We start from the raw sequence: 19,100 nt of genomic DNA, 5'->3' as shown, positions 1-19,100 counted from the left end.
AAGAGATTGTCGGAATGAATGTGGTATGCCTAGAACTGGCCTACATAGATGCAGGCCAGACTGGGAGCAAAGGTGGCCCCGTCGAAGTGCCCGACACCTGGAGATACACCTGTTCTTTGCACGAAAAGAAGTTTTTGGTCAATGCGATCTCAATGCACTGGAGTACAAAGGTTTGTGGAGTGTCATAGAACCATTCAGAGTCCCTCAGGGCGCGAGCTGCTGCCACCAGCGTGGCTTCCTGAGGGATACTCGTATATAATGATTCTATGTCTATGGTGACAAGGAATTGATTCACAGGGTCGTATGTTACTCACTGAGTTTCTTAACTGGTTGAATGGTCTTGATGTCTGCTTAAAATTCACTTGGGCGGTGAATAGAACATCAGCAGTGTACCTTGACCTGGATATACAGGCCGAGCATGACAAGCTCGTTACCAAAGTGCATCACAAAATAACAGATAAAAATTCCCTGCTGCACTACAGGTCATATCATCCAAGAGCACTTCGAGATAACTTACCTGTGGGCCAATTTTTAAGATATCGCCGGAATTGCTCCAACCTTCGCCAATACTCCGAACAGTCTAACGTATTGGCTACCAAACTGGAGAACCGAGCCTATCCTAAGAAAGTAATCAGGCAGGCGAAAAAACGAGCATACAACACGCCACGTGCGGCTCTCCTGGAAAGAACTTCTAAACAAAAGGGCGAATGCATACCTGTGGTGACCACTTTCGGCCCTTTATCCACCAAAATCAGGCAGATCATCCGTAGACACTGGCATCTGTTAAGCACTACGAGTATGCAAATGCCTCCACCTCGCTTTGCATTTAAACGATCTGCAAATCTACGCGATCAGCTGGTACACACCAGACCCAAATCTGACCCACGGGAAAATAACATTCCGCAAGGACATTATCCATGTGGTGGCTGTTCTGTTTGTAAGCTCACAACTACCACCAAAAGTGTCACTCTTGCAAATAATCGTATATGGCATCTGAACAAATTCATTAATTGTAATACAACCAACGTTATTTACAGATTGACCTGCCCTTGCGAGCTACACTACATTGGCCTTACCACAAGGAAGGTCAAAGTTAGGATTCAAGAGCATCTGAGCACGTTGCGTGCAGGTAAACTGAGTACAAAACTAGTCCAACACTTTCAGCATCACAAACATGATCCCAAAGATGTACGCTGGGTAGTACTAGAAAGAGTGATGGGGGACCAGTTTAATATGGAATCCAGACTGAGCAGCAAGGAAGCTCGTTGGATTTATCAGGAGGGTGTGGATCAGACTGGATTGAATGATTCCATCGAGTGGAATAAGGTTTACATGTAATCCATGTATCATTCATTCATTGCTCTCCCCCCCCCTTCTTTCCCCTAATGGTCAGTATAAGTCCAGCTATTATGATTGGTGTATGAAGATTGGAATAGGAGGGCGTGATATATGAGGGCGCTATACTGTATGAGAAACCAGGACAACATAATGAGAAACCTGGGGGCACTTGGCATAACTGACACCGCTCACTGCAGCATTGCAAAATACAGTTTTGAGCTAGATTACACTTGATGCAATATTGTAACTATGAAACAAGGCAATAGGTATAAACAGAACTCGGGGGTGAAGATATGCCCTAATTATTCATCTACGAGTTACATTAACATTAAAAACGGGTGCTCGGACGCTCGTACAATGAGGAATTGATTGCCTGTAGAGGCACATATTACCATTCTAAGATGGCGCGTTCTGTCGGCCCTGAAATGGGCGGGACCGACACAGCGGTGCCACGTGACCCGGAAGGTTACATTTTTTTTAATCACGGCTGACAACGGCTGCGTTGTTGCAGTGCTGAGTGAACGCCAGACACGGACAGAATACCGGTGAGTCCGACTATTTCCTTTTCTTCCAAAATCGAGGGGGCTGCGTAAAAAGCGGTTTAGACCATAGGCGAAGGGACACCTGCAACAGTAAACGTGACCCGGTAGGGGGAATTCCTCTTTTTAAGGGGGTACGCACAGACCTGTCACGGAAACCAATGGTCTAGAAATCTTAACTAAGAGCCTGGCATCATCAAAATACTAGTAGACACATTAAGTATGAGCCATGCAGCAGGTACTAAAAGACACACCATGAGCGAGACACGGGAGGGACAATACCCCACATAGCGGGCAGAACCTTAAAAGGAGTACCTCTTTTAACACAAGATGAACCCCCGCTAACCCCGGCTAAGCAGGAGTTATACCTGAAGAGTTATAACACAGCAATACAGGGATGGATCCAGACAAAGAGAAATAGCTATTCATCACACAGGGAATGGAGGGAAATCTACATCTGTTTCCTCTAGAAAACTATTAACTTTATTTGTTCGATTCATGTCTTTCTCCGTGTCTTTCACTGTATGTTTACAGACTCATGACAGGAGTCGAGGGGATGAGCCCTGAACAAGCGACCGCTGTTATACATACACAAGCCCGAGGGTAAAGGTATGCCCACGATGGGCGACATCCCGGTAATCATTTTCGGGGGACATTTGGTTGGGAAAGGTATATACAGTAATGGGTGCCTTTGAACCAGAAGCCAAATATTTTGGATATGTGTTGTTTGTCTGTCTCTTTTCCAACAGAACTGTTTTTAACTGATCAAGCAAGGCTAAAGGGTGAAATGACAATACCCCACGCCCTGAAGAAGTTGCCGTGAGTTTTTCCAATTGGCAATGAAACATGTCGGCATTTTTATACATGAGTGGTCACACAGCACAGAATAAAAAGTAGAAAGCTAGTGTGAACCAACTCAAATCTGTGTACATACACTGTGGGGTTTATTACGGTGCACGGTTCTTTGCACTACTTTTCTTTCTTTTGTCGCATACACCCTAGCAACCTTTACATGTTGGGTCACTACCCATTCTCTTGTCTACACCTTCCCACACACATTTCCTTTCTACGGAGTGGTGGCAGCTGATGATGAGATCTTGAGGTAGCAGGCGAGTACCTTCCTGCTTTATCCTCTATGGTGTTGCTACCGTGAGGCGCCATCACTCCTTTCCTACACTTTTTCCACACGAGGGTGGTTTTAGATATTACTACTGTTGGATAAAAAGACAGCTTTTTCCTATCCCGTTTGAATACTCCTTCTTTTCTTTGAATTAGTGAGTCATACCTTGAAGTAGCATTGATGATATTGAAACACTTGCTCTATAGTCTGTCTAAAATTATATGACAACTACAATGGCTATATGAATCGAATGCTCACTATGGGATCAAACCCCACTTTGCCCGGACCGAACTGAGCCTGCTGCTGGGGACCGACGAGGGGGGCGAGGACGACTCCGAGCCCCTACCCGACCTCTTGCAGTCCAACGTCCACGACGGATCCATCAAAGGTGTCCAACTCGCCTCTTCCCTGACCCCGGAACAGCGTAACGACTGTCAACAACTGCTGCAGGACTACGCAGCCCTCTTCTCCCTCACCCCGGGGGTGACCCACTGGTGCGTCCACGACGTCGACACCGGGGAGAGCCCCCCCGTACGACACCGAGCCTACAGGGTACCCGACCGAGTGCGGGCATGCATCCAGGCCGAAGTAGCGAAGATGCTGGCCCTGGGGGTCATCGAGCCCTCCGACAGCCCGTGGGCCAGCCCTGTCGTCCTGGTACCAAAGGCCGCAGCCCCCGGCCACCCCCTGGAGTTACGATTCTGTGTAGACTACCGAGCCCTGAATGCTGTGACCAAGACGGACGCCCATCCTATACCCCGGGCCGACGAACTCATCGACCGCTTGGGGGCCGCCCGCTACCTGAGCACGCTGGACCTCACCGCCGGGTACTGGCAGATCCAGCTCACCCCCGGCGCCCGAGAAAGATCCGCCTTTTCTACCCCTGATGGGCATTACCACTTTCGGGTGATGCCCTTCGGCATGAAGAACGCCCCGGCCACTTTTCAGAGACTTGTAAACAAGGTTCTGGCCGGGCTCGAGGCCTTCAGCGCGGCCTACTTGGATGACATTGCCATGTACAGCAACCACTGGGCTGAGCACCTCATTCACCTCAAAGCCGTCCTGGCCGCCCTCCAACGGGCCGGGCTCACGATCAAGGCCAGCAAATGCCAGATTGGCCAAGGATCAGTGACCTACCTGGGCCATCAAGTGGGAAGCGGTCAGGCGGCCCCTCTCCAGCCAAAAGTCGATGCCATCCAGGCATGGGAACCCCCCACTACCCAGACCGCTGTGCGGGCCTTCCTGGGCCTCACTGGATACTACCGGCGGTTCATCCGGGACTATGGAAGCATTGTTGGGCCTCTCACAGAGCTCACCTTGAAGAAACAACCCAAGAAGGTGCACTGGACTCCTCGCTGCCAGTCAGCTTTCGAAACTCTCAAGGCAGCGATGTGCACTGCCCCTGTACTCCAGGCCCCTGACTACAGTAAGGAGTTCATCGTGCAGACAGACGCCTCCGAATATGGGATCGGGGCCGTCCTGTGTCAGGTTGATGAGAAGGGACTCGACCGCCCGGTGGCCTTCATCAGCCGACGGCTGCTGCCCCGGGAGCAACGATGGAGCACCATCGAGCGCGAGGCCTTCGCCGTAGTGTGGGCCCTTAAGAAGCTCCGGCCCTATCTCTTCGGTACCCACTTTCGGGTCCAGACCGACCACCGGCCCTTGCGGTGGTTAATGCAAATGAGAGGCGAGAATCCCAAGCTGCTGCGGTGGTCCATTGCCCTGCAAGGGATGGACTTTTCGGTTGAACAACGACCCGGCAATGACCACGCCAACGCGGACGGCCTGTCCCGCTTCTTCCGCCTTGACGAGGAGAATCCCCAAAGAGATGGGTGACTCTCTCTGCCTTCGGCTGGGGGGGACGCCTGTTGGACCCGGCCTCGTGGCGTGGTCCTGACTTCCCGGGGATTGGGCCCGTTCCCCGCCCTAGCCTCCACGAGCTACCCGTTCGGGCCGCACGAGGTCACCTACACCTCGAGGCTCCGCCATTTTGTCACCTGCCACGTGACCCTGCACACCGGCCCTCATGACTCCGCTCAACCCGGCCTCGGCCCCAGCAAGGCCCAGACATTGAGGCACCAAGAACTGGCCAGGGGGTGTCACGTGAACACCTCATCGCCCTGGCGGAGGGCGGTATCGATGGGACCCCCAACCGTCCCCACACACCGAGGTGCGATCGGCCTCCAGCTCTCCTGGGCCGGGCGCCTCTCCTGCTGGGCGTCTGGCTGCTCTCAACCCGGCCTCTCCGCCCCCCCGGGCGCAAGGGTCCGGACATCAAAGGGCTCCAGACCTATATCTGGGGCGACCCCGCCACAGACCGGCAGTTGTATCCCGGAGTCGAGAGCCCTGCTGATCGAATCGCGGCCGACCCTACGGAGAAGAACTCTTGCTTGAAACTACCACGAGACCTGCAGACTGCGTCGCGGCTCCTTCTTGTTGAAACCTTGAAGCCCCCCGGAACATCGGGGCCCTGCTGACGCTGTCGCGGCCCAACCTCGCTGAAACCTCCCTCGGAGCCCTGCTGACGACGTCGCGGCTCGAGCTGAGCAGAAACCATCTTGAGAGCCCTGCTGACCTGATCGCGGCTCTCCACGAACTGAACGCCAGAGCCCTACTGACGCCGTCGCGGCTCGACCCCTCCGAGATCCGGAGGTCCTCCAGCTTGAGGATAAGAACTGGGCCCCAGGTACCCTCGTACCAAGCTCCTGCCAAAGAGTGTCCCGCTACCCCTTCCCTTCTAAAGAGACACTGAGACTTTTGTGGATCCCTGGATCCCTTTCGTGTAAATATTGATCCCGTAACCTTTAAGTGCTGATAAAGAATTGCTCGTCTTGAGACAACCTCCTTGAGTCCTGTGTGGTGGTGTTACTGTGCTAGTACATGATAGGAGAAGGATCTCCCCGGAGGCTTCTCAGCAGCGCTCGGCTACTTCGTACAGTGTGGGGGCCCCTCTGGGTGGTCTCTCCGACTCCCCGAGGTACGCCTTCCAACACCGGTGTGCCACAAAGTGAGAAATATCCCGCTAGCAATTATAGAGAAAGTACAACAAGAATTACGCAGACTAGAGGACAACGGTATCATAGAACCGATAACCAGTGCGGAGTGGTTGGCTCCCTTGGTAGTAGCAATGAAACCAAACGGCAAGGTGCGTCTGTGTGTAGACCTGAGGGAATTGAACAAAAACATAATAGTAGAAAAATGTCCACTACCAAGGATAGACGAGATGCTAGCGAAGACCAAGGGGGTGTAATGGTTCTCTACCATCGACCTCACATCAGCCTACCATCAGATAGCCCTACACCACACATGCCGAAAACTGACGTCGTTCATAACCCTGTTCGGATGCTACTAGTTTCGCAGGATGCCATTTGGACTGGCCTCGGCAGCGGCCGTATTTCAGAAACTCATGCACAAGCTCTTCAAAGATGTAGAAGGAGTTCAGTATTTCCAAGATGACATCTTGGTGATGGGCAAGAACAAAGCAGACCATGACGCCAAGTTGTCCAAAGTCTAACATGTCATGGAGCGCAATGGGCTCACAGCAGAGTGGGACAAATGCCGGTTCGGGATGACATTGGTCACATACTTAGGGCATGAGATCAGCGACCAAGGCATCACACCTAAACAATCCAATGTCAAAGCAATATGTGATGCGCCATCCCCGGGGACCAAGGAAGAAGTCAGATCATATCTAGGCATGGATGAATTCTACAGCAAATTTGTACCGCATTTCGCCACTAAGACACACCACTTACGCCAACTCCTCCGGGATAAAACAATCTTCAAGTGGACAGAGGAGACACAAGAAGAATTCCAGAAGATCAAGACAGATATCAGCACAGCAGTTCCCTTGAGCGGATATGATCAGCAAGCTAGATCAGTATTAACGACAGATGCGAGTGAAAGGGGCCCAGGAGCGGTCCTAATGCAAGAGACGAAGGAAGGGGAACTAGCCACCCTCAGCTTCGCATCCAGATCCTTCTCGCCTACGGAGCAAAAGTACACTGTAATAGAAAAGGAGATGTTGGCGGCAGTCTGGGCCATGGAGAATTTCTGCCGATTCTTATGGGGTACAAGATTCAAGATAAGAACAGACCATAAACCTCTGGTCAAAGTCCTCACATCATCTGGACATGCTAATGTGACCCCCCGCATTGCGAAAATGACTTTCAAATTATTGGATTACAGGTATGATGTAGAACACATCCCAGGAACCAGAAATAAAGTAGCAGACTACCTCAGTCGTGCCGCAGCCAAGTGGCGTTCACGGAAGATCACGAACGAGTGATAAGCGAACACGAGTGGAATGAAGTGTACGAGACCGACTCGGACATCGGGGCGATCAAACTGTTCACACTTGGGGGATGGCCAGAGAAGAGACACGTGGAGGCAGCCCTCAGGAAATTCTTTGAAGTGAGAGAGGAGTTATCAGTGTGTGACCAAGGGATCTTCCTGCGGAGAGGAGAAAAGGTAGTTCCGCCCAACACGCTGGTGCCACGCTTACTGGCCCTCATACATGAAGTACACCTGAGCATTGTGAAAACGAAGCTCAGGGCGAAACAGATACACTAGTGGCTGGCAATGGATAACCAGGTAGAGAGGCACGTGCGGGAGTGTGAACAATGCCAAAGAGCGGACAAGTCCCAAAGCCTGATGCGTCCACCCTTAGGGAAAATCGACAACCCCACCAACCCTTGGGAAGATCTGTCGATAGACATCTTGGGTCCAATATTGGATAACCAGGGAGTCCAGAAATACGAGGCGGTACTTGTGGACCTGTACTCCAAGTGGACACACAGGAAGACATGGACACTGACAAAATATTAAAATTTCTCACAACCGTTTTCCTTAGAGAAGGTATTCCACGCTCTCTCCTAAGTGACAATGGGCCTCAGTTCACGTCGGAAAAATGGAATGTGTACATGGGAAGGAATGGGATAAAAGTCAAACATACTTCATATACCATCCAGTAGGGAACAGACTAGCCGAGAGGTTTAATAGAGTCATCATGGGCTCGATGCAATCAGCAATAGGAGCTGGGAAGGACTGGGAGAAAGAACTAAAGTGCATGTTGTGGGCATACAGGATTACCCCGACCAGCACAGGATACAGCTCCTTCCAGATCCTCAGAGGTCGAGACCCATTCATGAAGGACAATGTTGTCTAGAAAGAGCGCACAATCACGAGCAAGTGGTCTCCAGCTGTAGTGCAACATAATCTGGAAAAGGCACAGAGAATATATACCGAACACTTCAATAGAAGGAGAAATGTCAAGGAGACGGAGTTAGAGAGAGGAGAATGGGTTCGAGTCAAACTAGCCCAGTCAAGAAGGAAAGGCGACAGCAAGTTCAGTGCACCCATGCAAGTGGAGGAAGTCTACAACCGAGCAGCCTTGCTGAGCGACGGAAAGGTTTGGTCCCAGGATAGGATGTCAAAATGCAACAAGATCTTGAGATGGAATGAAAAAGAAAGTGGACAGACAGCAACTCCCCGGATTCAAGATACGGAGGTCAATCCGGTGGGAGCAGGAACGGGAATGACCAGAGAAAGAGAGAGACAGGAGGAAGTAGAGAAAAGGAGTAATCCAGGAGCTGAGGATCTTTCGGGAAGCACCAGCAGGTCGTCGTGTAGAGGAGTTCCCTAGAGTGTAGAAAGAAGTGGAACGAGGAATTCCCTAGAAGTAGCTGAGTACACTTCCAAGACTCCATTGAGGCGCACCCGCACTGGTAGAGCTGTGGTAAGACCGTTGAAGTACAGAGAGTTTGAGATGGGAGAAGGGAACTAGTCCAACAGCAAGTAGCCTGAGAGACATTATCTTATGTGTGAAATGTATATCGTAAAGGGGGGAGATATGTAGTGTCGCGCTCTAGTCTTCACGATGTTGCGTGATGACGTAGAGCGCGGCGGCCATCTTGTGGGGGATGATTAGCGCGGAGCCGAGGAGATTATCGGACGTCTCCCGGCGCTCTCCGTAATACATGTTAATTTACAAATAAAAGTTACTTACTTGCAAATCTTGAGTGCAAGAGTCCTTCCTCACAGAGGGCCCCCAAATACATTACAAATACGAGCCTCAAATTTATGCATCAAAAGAATTTGAAAAACACAGTGGCGAATTTTGTTTGAAAACTTTTCACACGTAACAGGAAGCACAGCGTTAGTGCAGACCGTTTTACAAGAGGAAAAGATATTGTTAGTGGAAAGTCGATTATAACGAATGGCTCTCGTACATAAACCGTGAGCGAGGCAGTTGCATCACCTAGGAGGAAAAGCTGGGGAAATAAATATTTGCAGTTCCCCCTACAGCAACTTGAACACATGTTATGTCGTGGCACTAGAATGCAATGCCTGTTGCATCAATAAGAAACTGGCATAATAGATGTTAGTTGCCAATAAGGAATACCGAATAGAGTACGATTAGGAAAAACTGCTGAATTTGCACCCATAACTCCTAAAGCCATCACGAAACAATGCACAGTCGTGGTCGAGGCCAATCTAGTCTTTCTTAGTTCCGTGGTGAAAATATTTTCAGTACAGAGTAAGTTGATTAATGTTAACACACAGGAGCTGCCACAATGATTTAAAAACGCTATACACAAGTTATTATATTAACAACAGCTATAATGAAATAAATAACAATCATAGCAAAAATAAAAATATTACCAATTATAAGAATAGCAATAAAAATACTATCGGTTTTATTGATAGTGATAATACAGCCACCACTATACTTAAATATAAGAAAACACATTTAACACTGCAAGCGTGACGTGCGTACTTGCACACGCACTTAGACTGAGATAGGAACAGATGCACAATCACACACCTGCCTACATAATTTCGCCCGTAAGTTGTTCACGTGCCAGATAGGGCAGAGTGCAAGCCTGTTCTTCCGTTGCAGCTCTCTTCGTGCGCTCAGCACAGATTTCGCCCTAGCCCCTTTCACTAGTTGTCAAAAAGACTGGGTCCAAGCAGTCTTTGTTTTTTTGCAGGATTCCTTTTTTCAGCACGGTATTTACATTTCATTGTGCTCATGCGCCTGCAACGTGCTGACACCTTTTGTGCAAGAGGCGGCACAGTCCTGTACAAGTAGGCACTCTAACGTAAGACGATTGCTGTCAAGAGCGACGACAATCCTTGGGGTCATTTCTGCATATGTGGTCAGAAAAAGCTCAGCTTTCCAAGAAAACCGTGCAATCTATAGTCAAGGGCACATCTACTGAAAAGGAAAAAGAAGCATTTGCAATGCAATAGGTCTCGCATATGCGAGAGTTTAAGCTATTGGCATTGTAAATGACAATGCTTTAAATTTATGTTTTAAAAACCAAAACATAAATAAAAGGTACTGTCAATTATAATGCCAATAGCTCAAACTTGTGTAAATGCGAGACTTATTGCATTGCAAATGCTTGTTTCACTTGTCCTCATGTGTCAGTTTCTGTGTCTGCATCTCCTGCTCTGTGTGCTTTTAAACCATCTGGAGTGCATGCAGATTATGCTCAGCCATATCACAGTTGATATCAGATTTCATCAAGAAACACCACGGGCTCAGTACAGGGACTCTGATTTCAGGTCTAGCATTCAAGTAATGTTCTTTCTGGAAATTACCATCTTATGGGCATGCCATTTTTAGGATTTGAAATCAGTATTCCTTTCTTTTAGAGTGATAAAGAGGCATATTGTGAAGGAATATTCCTTTGCGAAGGTCATCCTCATTGCCTGTATATGTAAATGGTTTGAGTGGAATGAGTTACTCTTGGAAGGATTGATGCATGACAGTTTTCCACAGTATCGAATAACCTTTTCCTGCATGTTAAGACTCACAGAAGGCACATAAAGCTTCCTGGAACAGAGGGCTGTTTTTACTCAAAGGCCTGTTGCAATGTTGGGTCAAGTTTCACTCCTCCTCTAGGCACCTCCTCTTTCTTGCACCAGGTTCTGAATAGACAGGACTTTTCACTCATGATTCAGTAGCTTGGAGGTGGTGCCCTCCATTGGAAGTGGGGTGGGGGTGGGATTCTGTGACAGCAGCTTTGACACCTCTGACCCTCCTGACTAGGAAAAGCAGAAACATTAGTTGAATCAATGTGCTTTGCTCCTGTCAGACCCACAATTGGAGTACACCAAATGTTAGTCTGCCTTCTAAGGTTGGGCTCATATCTAGATGCCTGGAGTGCCAATCAGCAGGTCAAGGAGGTTGCTCAGACTCCCTTGGGATAGATCATTAACTGGTCATGGCATTATGGGTACTGCTTCTAAATCTAGAACCCCTGCCCCTGAATGTGTTCCCTGGGCTGTTACTATTCCGTCTGCTTCGTGTGACCTTTCTCCAGGATCCTCTGGAAGGTCATCAGAAACTGTCCTCTCTTATTATATTTTCCTGTTGCTGGATCTGAACACTAGTCCAAATGTTGATACCAAGGAGAATGAAGAATTGCACTTGACCAAGCGGTACTTCTCTGTTTGCGTGCAGACACTTGAGGCAGTCTCCACCTGGCACCAGCTCACAAATGAGTTTATCTGTGTGCTTGTGGCAGCCCTGCTCTGTAACCAAGACTCTTGCTAGTCATCAAGTATCTTTGGGAGTCTAGAAGAAGCAATACTATGAGAACCCGATCTCCAGGTCCCAAGACAACATAAAGTATGGGCCCTCTCAGTGGAGAGGGGGGTGTGCCTTTCCCATACCACTTCTGCCTAAGTTGATGTTTCCCAAACTATTGGCACCCTTTTAGTAGTGCCAGAACCAGTTCCACCATCACAGTGGCAAAGAGATTTATCCCACTGTTTTCACTTGAGGAAAAATGGTGGATGATTCCTTTCTGTCCTGGAGGTCTGAATTGCTTCCCCTGAAGACGTTCAAGATCATTGTTGTGGCTTGGGTCGTGGACACTGTGTAATAAAGTGATGTACTATGGCTCTGCATGGTGATACTATTCATCTGTCCTTTAGAAACACACAAAGCACCTTTGTTTCTAGGTAACCAAGACTACCTGCTCTGCCATTTGACTCTCTTGAGTTTCAACAAACATCTTGCCAATTTTCTGTGACACCCAACATCCACTGCCACTTTCCCCTGAACGATTGCCTGGTCTGTGCTTTGTCAAGTGAGCTAGCTAATTGAAGTCTTTCTCAGGAGTCGTTAGTTTTTTGTTTTTTGTAACTTCAGATATTTCCAGAATCCTCCGTCTCCTTTTGAATGAAGATGTAGTTTAGGGTTGTTCTGCAGATAAATTGAAGTTGTTACGAAAACATGAACACCATCACAGCACCTGCCTGGCAATGGAACTGTGGGAGTGGAAGCACCACAACACCAAAGGCATTTTAGTACCTATTTCCCATATTTCTGAGGTCTACAACTAGAGAACAGAAAGCCTCAATAGATGTCTCTACAATTCTTCTCCCCACAAGCAAAAACTTATTTTAGAAGCCCTCAAGACCATCTGTGAGGCTTTGGGACAAGGTGCTGTTGATAATTTGTGGCCTCCAAGATTAAATGTACTAGCAAGATGCCTTCCATGTAGGCGGTGTGCTCACCGCCTTTGCTCTGATTCCTCTTATTCTGACAGTCCAACTGAGAACTGATAAGATCACTGGTTCTGCTGCCTTTCTAGTGCCTCCATCTCACCTAGCCATGTCTTGTTTTTGGACATCCTGAAGCTTTTTTTAAAGGAGCACCCAGAGTAATTACTCGCGATTCCAATTCATTCAAAGGATTCCACCATTACGTTTGTGTTGTGTAAGTGATCTTGACGTTTTCCGCTTGTTGATTTTTGTTGGCTGAAAGAAATGTATTCAATGTGATTTCTAGTTCTTTTCTATTCCATTTAAATGAAACAGGAAACCACCTTTAGTAAGAGCACATATATTTTGTTTCAGGCTGTTACTCTAGTCATCCTACTTTTCAAGTGGCCACACTTTCTTTAGACCCTTTAGTGGTATTATGTGACTAAGGACCTTTGTTAGAACTTTGAAATTAGTATCAAAGAGGGACTGTCTCTTAACGATTTTTCATTTTCATGTCGTATTGATCTGGGGGGGAAAAAGCATTTAGTATTTGGGCATTGGTAAATGCTGATTATTGCTTCCACAGTCAGTAAAAGCCTAATTTCCAACTTGATCTCTTCTACCCTTAGGTTAGAGATGAAACTAACTAAGAGCTCCGGAGGAATACCACGACTCTCATACACTGGGCGAGATGACCGACACTTTGTGCCGGCTGGACTCTACATAATTAAAACTGTGAATGGTAGGATAGCCATCTGCTCATTTCCTTTTCTTTGGTTCTAATTTTGAAGAATATGTATGTGCAAATAAATGTGTATTTATAGGCCAAGCATTGACATTGTTGTTCACCTTTTTTACTGAATTCTAAAGTAAGTCAGGATGCCATGCGTTGTTGCTATGCATTTTTGAAAGCATGCAACTTTTACGTAGTCCTTGGTGAACTTTTAGATGTAGGCAAGCCATTTGTCATGGGGAGTGAGGATTGTGGAATCATATGTTGTAAGGATTTATGAAGGAGAGAATGCCATTAATAAAAATGGACTTCTGTGTTATAGAACTCATGAGTGTGTAGTAACAACGATATTCTTCCACTACCTGGTACCAGACTCGATGAAGTTAGTGTCTATTTGTATGACTGTTCTACAGCCTCAACATTTGGGGAGGGGGGGGGGTGTCTGTGTGTGTGAGAGAGAGAGAAAAATGGCCTTTTACATAAGCAGCCAGAATCCTTGTAGATAAGCAGTACTGGTATATTAAGTTAGTATTGCTCAGGCAGTTGACCCCACCGGTAGCACAATGTTAGATAATGCTCTATTCAGGACGTTCTGCCACATCTGACACACAGGGAAGCCTTGCGAGCACACAACTGCAGTACATCACTTGGAGCACTGAAATGAGCATTTCAGCATGCTCCACACACAGGTTTCCAGCATCAAAAATTCAAAGTGCTCTGAATCATTCAAACTCTAAAAATACAGAACTAAAAAAACTCCCCATCCACACAGTGGCCTGCACCAAAAGTACACATCCACAGAGGACATTTACAGGACAAAACCCACTTTAATCATTTCCTCTCTCTGAAAACTCACTCCTGTACAAGAGATGCACAGCATGGAACCATGCATCTTAGTTCAAATGTGTAACACAGCCCCACCCTCCAGGATCATAGGCTATTGACATAAGTTCACGTAAATTAGAAGTATCTTGCTTTTCTGTACTAAAGGTCTAGGCCCCACAGACAACATACCTCTTAAACATTGTGAGTCCACAGCCTGCAACCCAGACCTAGCAGGTTATACCCTTTGGTCGCCTCTTGTGCTGGATATGGTATTGCTAGATCATAATGATTATAAAGATTTTGAAAACCCCGCCTATGAAACTGCACGTTCATAAGATGTTAGTAAATAATACTTTGCTTTCCAAAGATAACTTCAGAGGGTGTTCTGCAATGATGTTTGTGGAAAAACTCGGTCGAGCTGCAGCATCGATATACATTAGGGCTTATGGTATAAAAATAAATACTGACATGGTAGAGATTTGCTAGAAAAAGGCAAAACCTGTTGGAAGATGTATGGACCCACGATTTTGGTATGAAGGCTTGATGTCTAGCTTACTCTTTTTTGACTCCTAGTTAAGAGGTTAGCAAATACTCTGTGTCTTTCGGTGTTACCTGTGTTGCTGGTAGTGGAAGGCGGAAGCAATACAGTGCAGATCTCTTTAGGTACCCCCACCCCCAGTCATTCCTGATCAGGCCAAGAGGCGGGGGAATTGCAGTTTTACAGGCAACAGGAGCACCCACCTTGTTAACCTGGCTCCTGGTCATTTTTCATATGCTGAGCTTGATTGCAGGAGATTGACGCACTGCACCATGGCTTGCTCTCACCTCATTAGGAGAAAGGATCTGTGCTGCAGGCAAAACTACAGGAACATTCTCTGTCCCAACAAGGCTGCAGGCAAGCAGTGTGTATGGCTGTTAGCCTTCCATAAGGAGTGAGTTAGAGTGACATAAAGCTCCAGCTTCAAATTTTACCTCATGAAAAATTGGTAATTGGTATTCTAGATTTACATGCTGTGCACTATTCCGCTGTCTGAGTCCAGAAATGTATCTCTACATTAAAGGTTTTACTGCGGGCATTCACGTAGGCCGAGCCAGAATAGCTCATTATGAAGTCGACCCTAAGCACACATTGCCACAATACATGACTTTCATATTAGATTCTTCCTCTCCAGCAGTTGATTCAGAGGTCTTTTTGGAGAACTGCGAAGGAAAAAATCACAATTCATGATATCTAAAGTTTGGAATAAATTCAAGGGGAGACTGAGGACCAAGCCAACACCGAAAGAAACAGCCTTATGCTGTGTGCCTTGACTTGACAAGTAAAAAAAGAACATCAGGAGAGTGATACTTTAAAGTCCTCAATGTCATTTAGTGCTACAAGCACACTGTTTACATTTGCCGGAACTCCAACTATATATTCTCAAACTGTGTTTACCGGTGAACATGTACTGTCTTCCAAGAGACCTTATATAGGAAAATTGCTTGTTAATTGTTCAAACTCAAGACAATAATTCATAGAGATATAATTATGTTGTCTTATTGGGCTAAAATATGTATAGGGAAACTGAAATAGAAAAACTGAAGAGAAAGGTACGATCTATGTATGTGATTGGTTTCTCAGATGATGAGAATGTTGTGGCATCTGATAAGGATTATAGAGAACATCATTCGGATGTCGAGGAAAAATCCTCTTACATGTTGGGGTACAAAAATATGTGTCTGACTACATTCTGAAAATAAAGACTTACGGTTTTTAGTGGATCCAATAAAGGGACTGTCGGAGCCAAGAGAAAAGGTGTTCAAGTCATAAGAACAAATATTAAAGTTTAGTACTTCGTTGACAGAAAGTCATATAAAGACAAACCCTTGATGCCAAAATTAACAGTAGTGGAGCTTTTCAAGAAATCCCCTACCCCTGTGTCCAAAATAAAGAGCAACAGAAGGGGAAAGAGCTGAACGGCTTAGATTCAAATTCTGCGGACAGTAGTGTAAGAAAGGGAAAATAAGAGGCTATTGACCTTGAAGGGTCAATATGAAATCCCAAAGACCATTGATTTTAAATAGTCATTGAAGGTTTTTCAGAAACCGAAACATACACTCCAAGTGGAAATTAACACTCCAGTGTAAATAAATATTTTCAAAGAAGCTTTAGCCGAACCATAAGGCACCAATAGCTATTAAAGACCCAGAGAAGATATTTAGATATTAAATAGGCCTAGTTTAGACCTCTGCCTTCCGAGGAACATCAGGAGGGAAAGAATTTACAGGATACCTTACATGATATACCATATGAAGACGAGATCAGGCATTATAATATACAGGATGAGAAGATATGGAAAAAATGTAGAAATTGATCTACCGCAAGAGGAGGTTAAACTGTCCCCATCTCGACCATCTTCACTAGGTTATATTCCTGCATGTCATTAGCTAAACAAAGGAGCCAGAGGAACACAGTGCAGTAAAAGTGGAATATGAGAATTCTTGTTTCTCTCTAGAAACATTGTTCTTTGCAGGCAACAGTTTTTCAGCAAAATTGATGTGTACACGAAACTAGATTTTTCATTGACTTTCACCCCAAGAATTAAGAAAAAATGTAATCCGTCGGCACAGGATGATCAACACATTAAAGCACTTGTGAAACCAAACTCCATCCAAAGGACTCCACCAGATAAAGGCATTAAATAGCTAGTGGCACTAGGAAGAAAGCTGGAGAGGAGTAAAGTCTGTTCTAATGCCATATTAAATTGTCCCTATGGACAATGAAAGGATATGGAAGACTCACTGAAAGATATTCCAGACAATTATCTGGAAAGGAAAAAGGCTATAGTTGAAGAGGGAGATGCCATTGCTAACATTTGTCTGAAATCTGAATTAGATTCTGTTGGCACCACTAATATACAGTAAACTGGGACAGTCTGAGAATTACCTGGTTACGCACTTCAGGTTTTAACTTCCTGAAATGAATGGCAAATGCTTCCCTGCTTTCCAAGAGCCCCAACAGTCTTTTTGCCCTCTCATTGGTAGATTAGAGGATTTACAGCAGAAAGCTCACAAGATACCAGGGACATGTTTAAAAAAAAAAAAACTGTAAATGAGTGGGCCAGCCCATCCCTGGTGATGGACCTCAGTCCCGAACCCTAAGGCTCGAACAGTCTTTTTGTTTCCCAGTCCTCTAAATCCCCCCTCCCTTGGGGTGGGAAATTAGGGGAGTTTACCTATAATCTACCTAACCCAGGAGGGCAGAAACCCCACTTGTCTTGGTGAGTCTCATCACTTAGGAGGTTAGAACAGATGTATTGGCCAAGATAATTGACATACCTGCCATATGGGAGGTTTTTTTGGCCCAGCAGTGGCTCAATCTTTAGAACAAATGAAGAAAGCAAATGAGACCGCAAGGGCAACTGAAGCACTGTAAATACAAAGTTCCCTTTGAAGTGGCGTCTCAGCTGATAGCAGTGGGCAGGGTTAACATCCGCAATAATCAACTGTAACGACTAACTTCAAGAAAGCTATTTCAAACACGGGGCTAAAAGCAACCTCTACGACCTCAAATAACAATTTCGTTGACTGGTAAAACAAGAAAGCAGACTTCTAGAGGTTCGACCACAAGCAATAAATAAATGAATGTATTACTCCACTCCAGAACATACAACACCAGTAGTGTGTCATAGTAAACGATTATCTATTGAAGTTGCATTCCCCAACAATACAATTAGGTGTTAAATGTGATAAAATATGGATGTGAAATTCGATTCCTCAAAAAGCAACCCACAAAAAAAAAAAATCATAACACTACAGAGTAGAAAACATTCCAGTGTTGCAAGAAAAAGTAATGAGACTCCTTAAAATTCATTAGAAGAGGTACTGACTCCGGAGGAAAACACACTAGTATATTTTAGCTATTTCCTAATTACCACACAAGATTTAACATCTGATGGATGCTTCAGACTGAAGATTCCTCACGTAAGAATACTCCCCAGGTGCCAAACTGGAACCAGAAAACTTCTCCCACAGGAGTGTGCCCATGTGCCATTAGGTGGTGCCGTGCTGGTCCCCGCTGTCTCCACATTGCCCTCGAAGTGACGAAGCAGAGACGCACATAAAAGCCAACCCTGCACACTGACATCAGTTTCCGTTCCCTTTCTGAACCTTCAGATGTGGAGTGTAAACAATCGTTGGTACCAGCGTTCTGGATACTTACTTGGGAAGTAATTGGTAAACAGAGGTAACTACACAGATTGGGGAGGTCAGAGGGCAGTGAGGAATCTGGGTTAAATAGATAAATCCACCAGAAAGTGTGTTGCCAGAGGTAAGAAATGTTCTGATGGCTTCTTCTAACTGAAAAGTCTTCACCCTAGAATAGATACCAAAGCAGTACCTCCCCATGGTTAAGGGTCTGTGTAGTGGGCTCAGACCAAAATGTCTTCAAGTACAGAGCAGGCAAAATGTCCTTCCCAAAGGCCTTGCTGTCAAGGCAGTAGTACTTTGTGAACATATTCACGGATGCCCAGGTTGCAGGATGGTAGATGACACGGACTGGCACCCAGTGCGCTGTGCCGTGGTAGTAGGCAATCCATCCAAGGACTCCATCTCAGTGGGATGGGTTCTCTGACCCTCCGAATGCTGCTTCTTTGGCACTACATAGCACATCCTAATGCAGAGATATATCAACCTTGAAAGGGTCCTCTTCAGCACAGTCTTCTTTGCTCAATAGAACCCCAAACAAATATAATTGTCCACCCTGTGGTCTTGGGTAGATCAATGTAAAAGCTTTAAACCCTTCTGTGGTTCAATTGATAGAGGCTCTCCCCCTCCTCTTTCAGTGGCTTAAGGAGAACAAAGAAAGGGTGGGGTCTTCAGTCTGGGACCAGGCGCATCAGCGGGGAAGGGGAACCACACAGGGGAGTACGGCATCGCCCCCTGCTGGTGAAGATCCTGCATCCAGATTGCGACTCGGGCACCCTAAGGAGAGGTCTTTAACCCTACACTGAAACCCTGCAAGGAAGTGCCCGATACGGGCCGCTGCATGGTACAAGCGGAT

At 46.3% G+C, this 19,100-nt stretch overlaps 1 protein-coding gene across 2 annotated transcripts in view; it reads left to right on the top strand.

Annotated features, from left to right (window-relative positions):
- Positions 1–19,100, top strand: part of LOC146813794 (cap-specific mRNA (nucleoside-2'-O-)-methyltransferase 1-like) — a 664,820-nt gene that overhangs the window by 548,091 nt on the left and 97,629 nt on the right. For both annotated transcript variants that reach the window (XM_085610257.1, XM_085610256.1), the window contains exon 22: positions 13,131–13,243. In XM_085610257.1, coding sequence (XP_085466383.1) covers positions 13,131–13,243 — 113 coding nt within the window. The remainder of the gene's footprint in view (positions 1–13,130; positions 13,244–19,100) is intronic.

Source organism: Triturus cristatus, chromosome 6 (genome assembly GCF_964204655.1).
Source record: "Triturus cristatus chromosome 6, aTriCri1.1, whole genome shotgun sequence".
Lineage (NCBI taxonomy): Eukaryota > Metazoa > Chordata > Amphibia > Caudata > Salamandridae > Triturus > Triturus cristatus.
The sequence above is the reverse complement of the archived record's forward strand: the minus strand, read 5'-3'. Positions and strand labels throughout refer to the sequence as shown.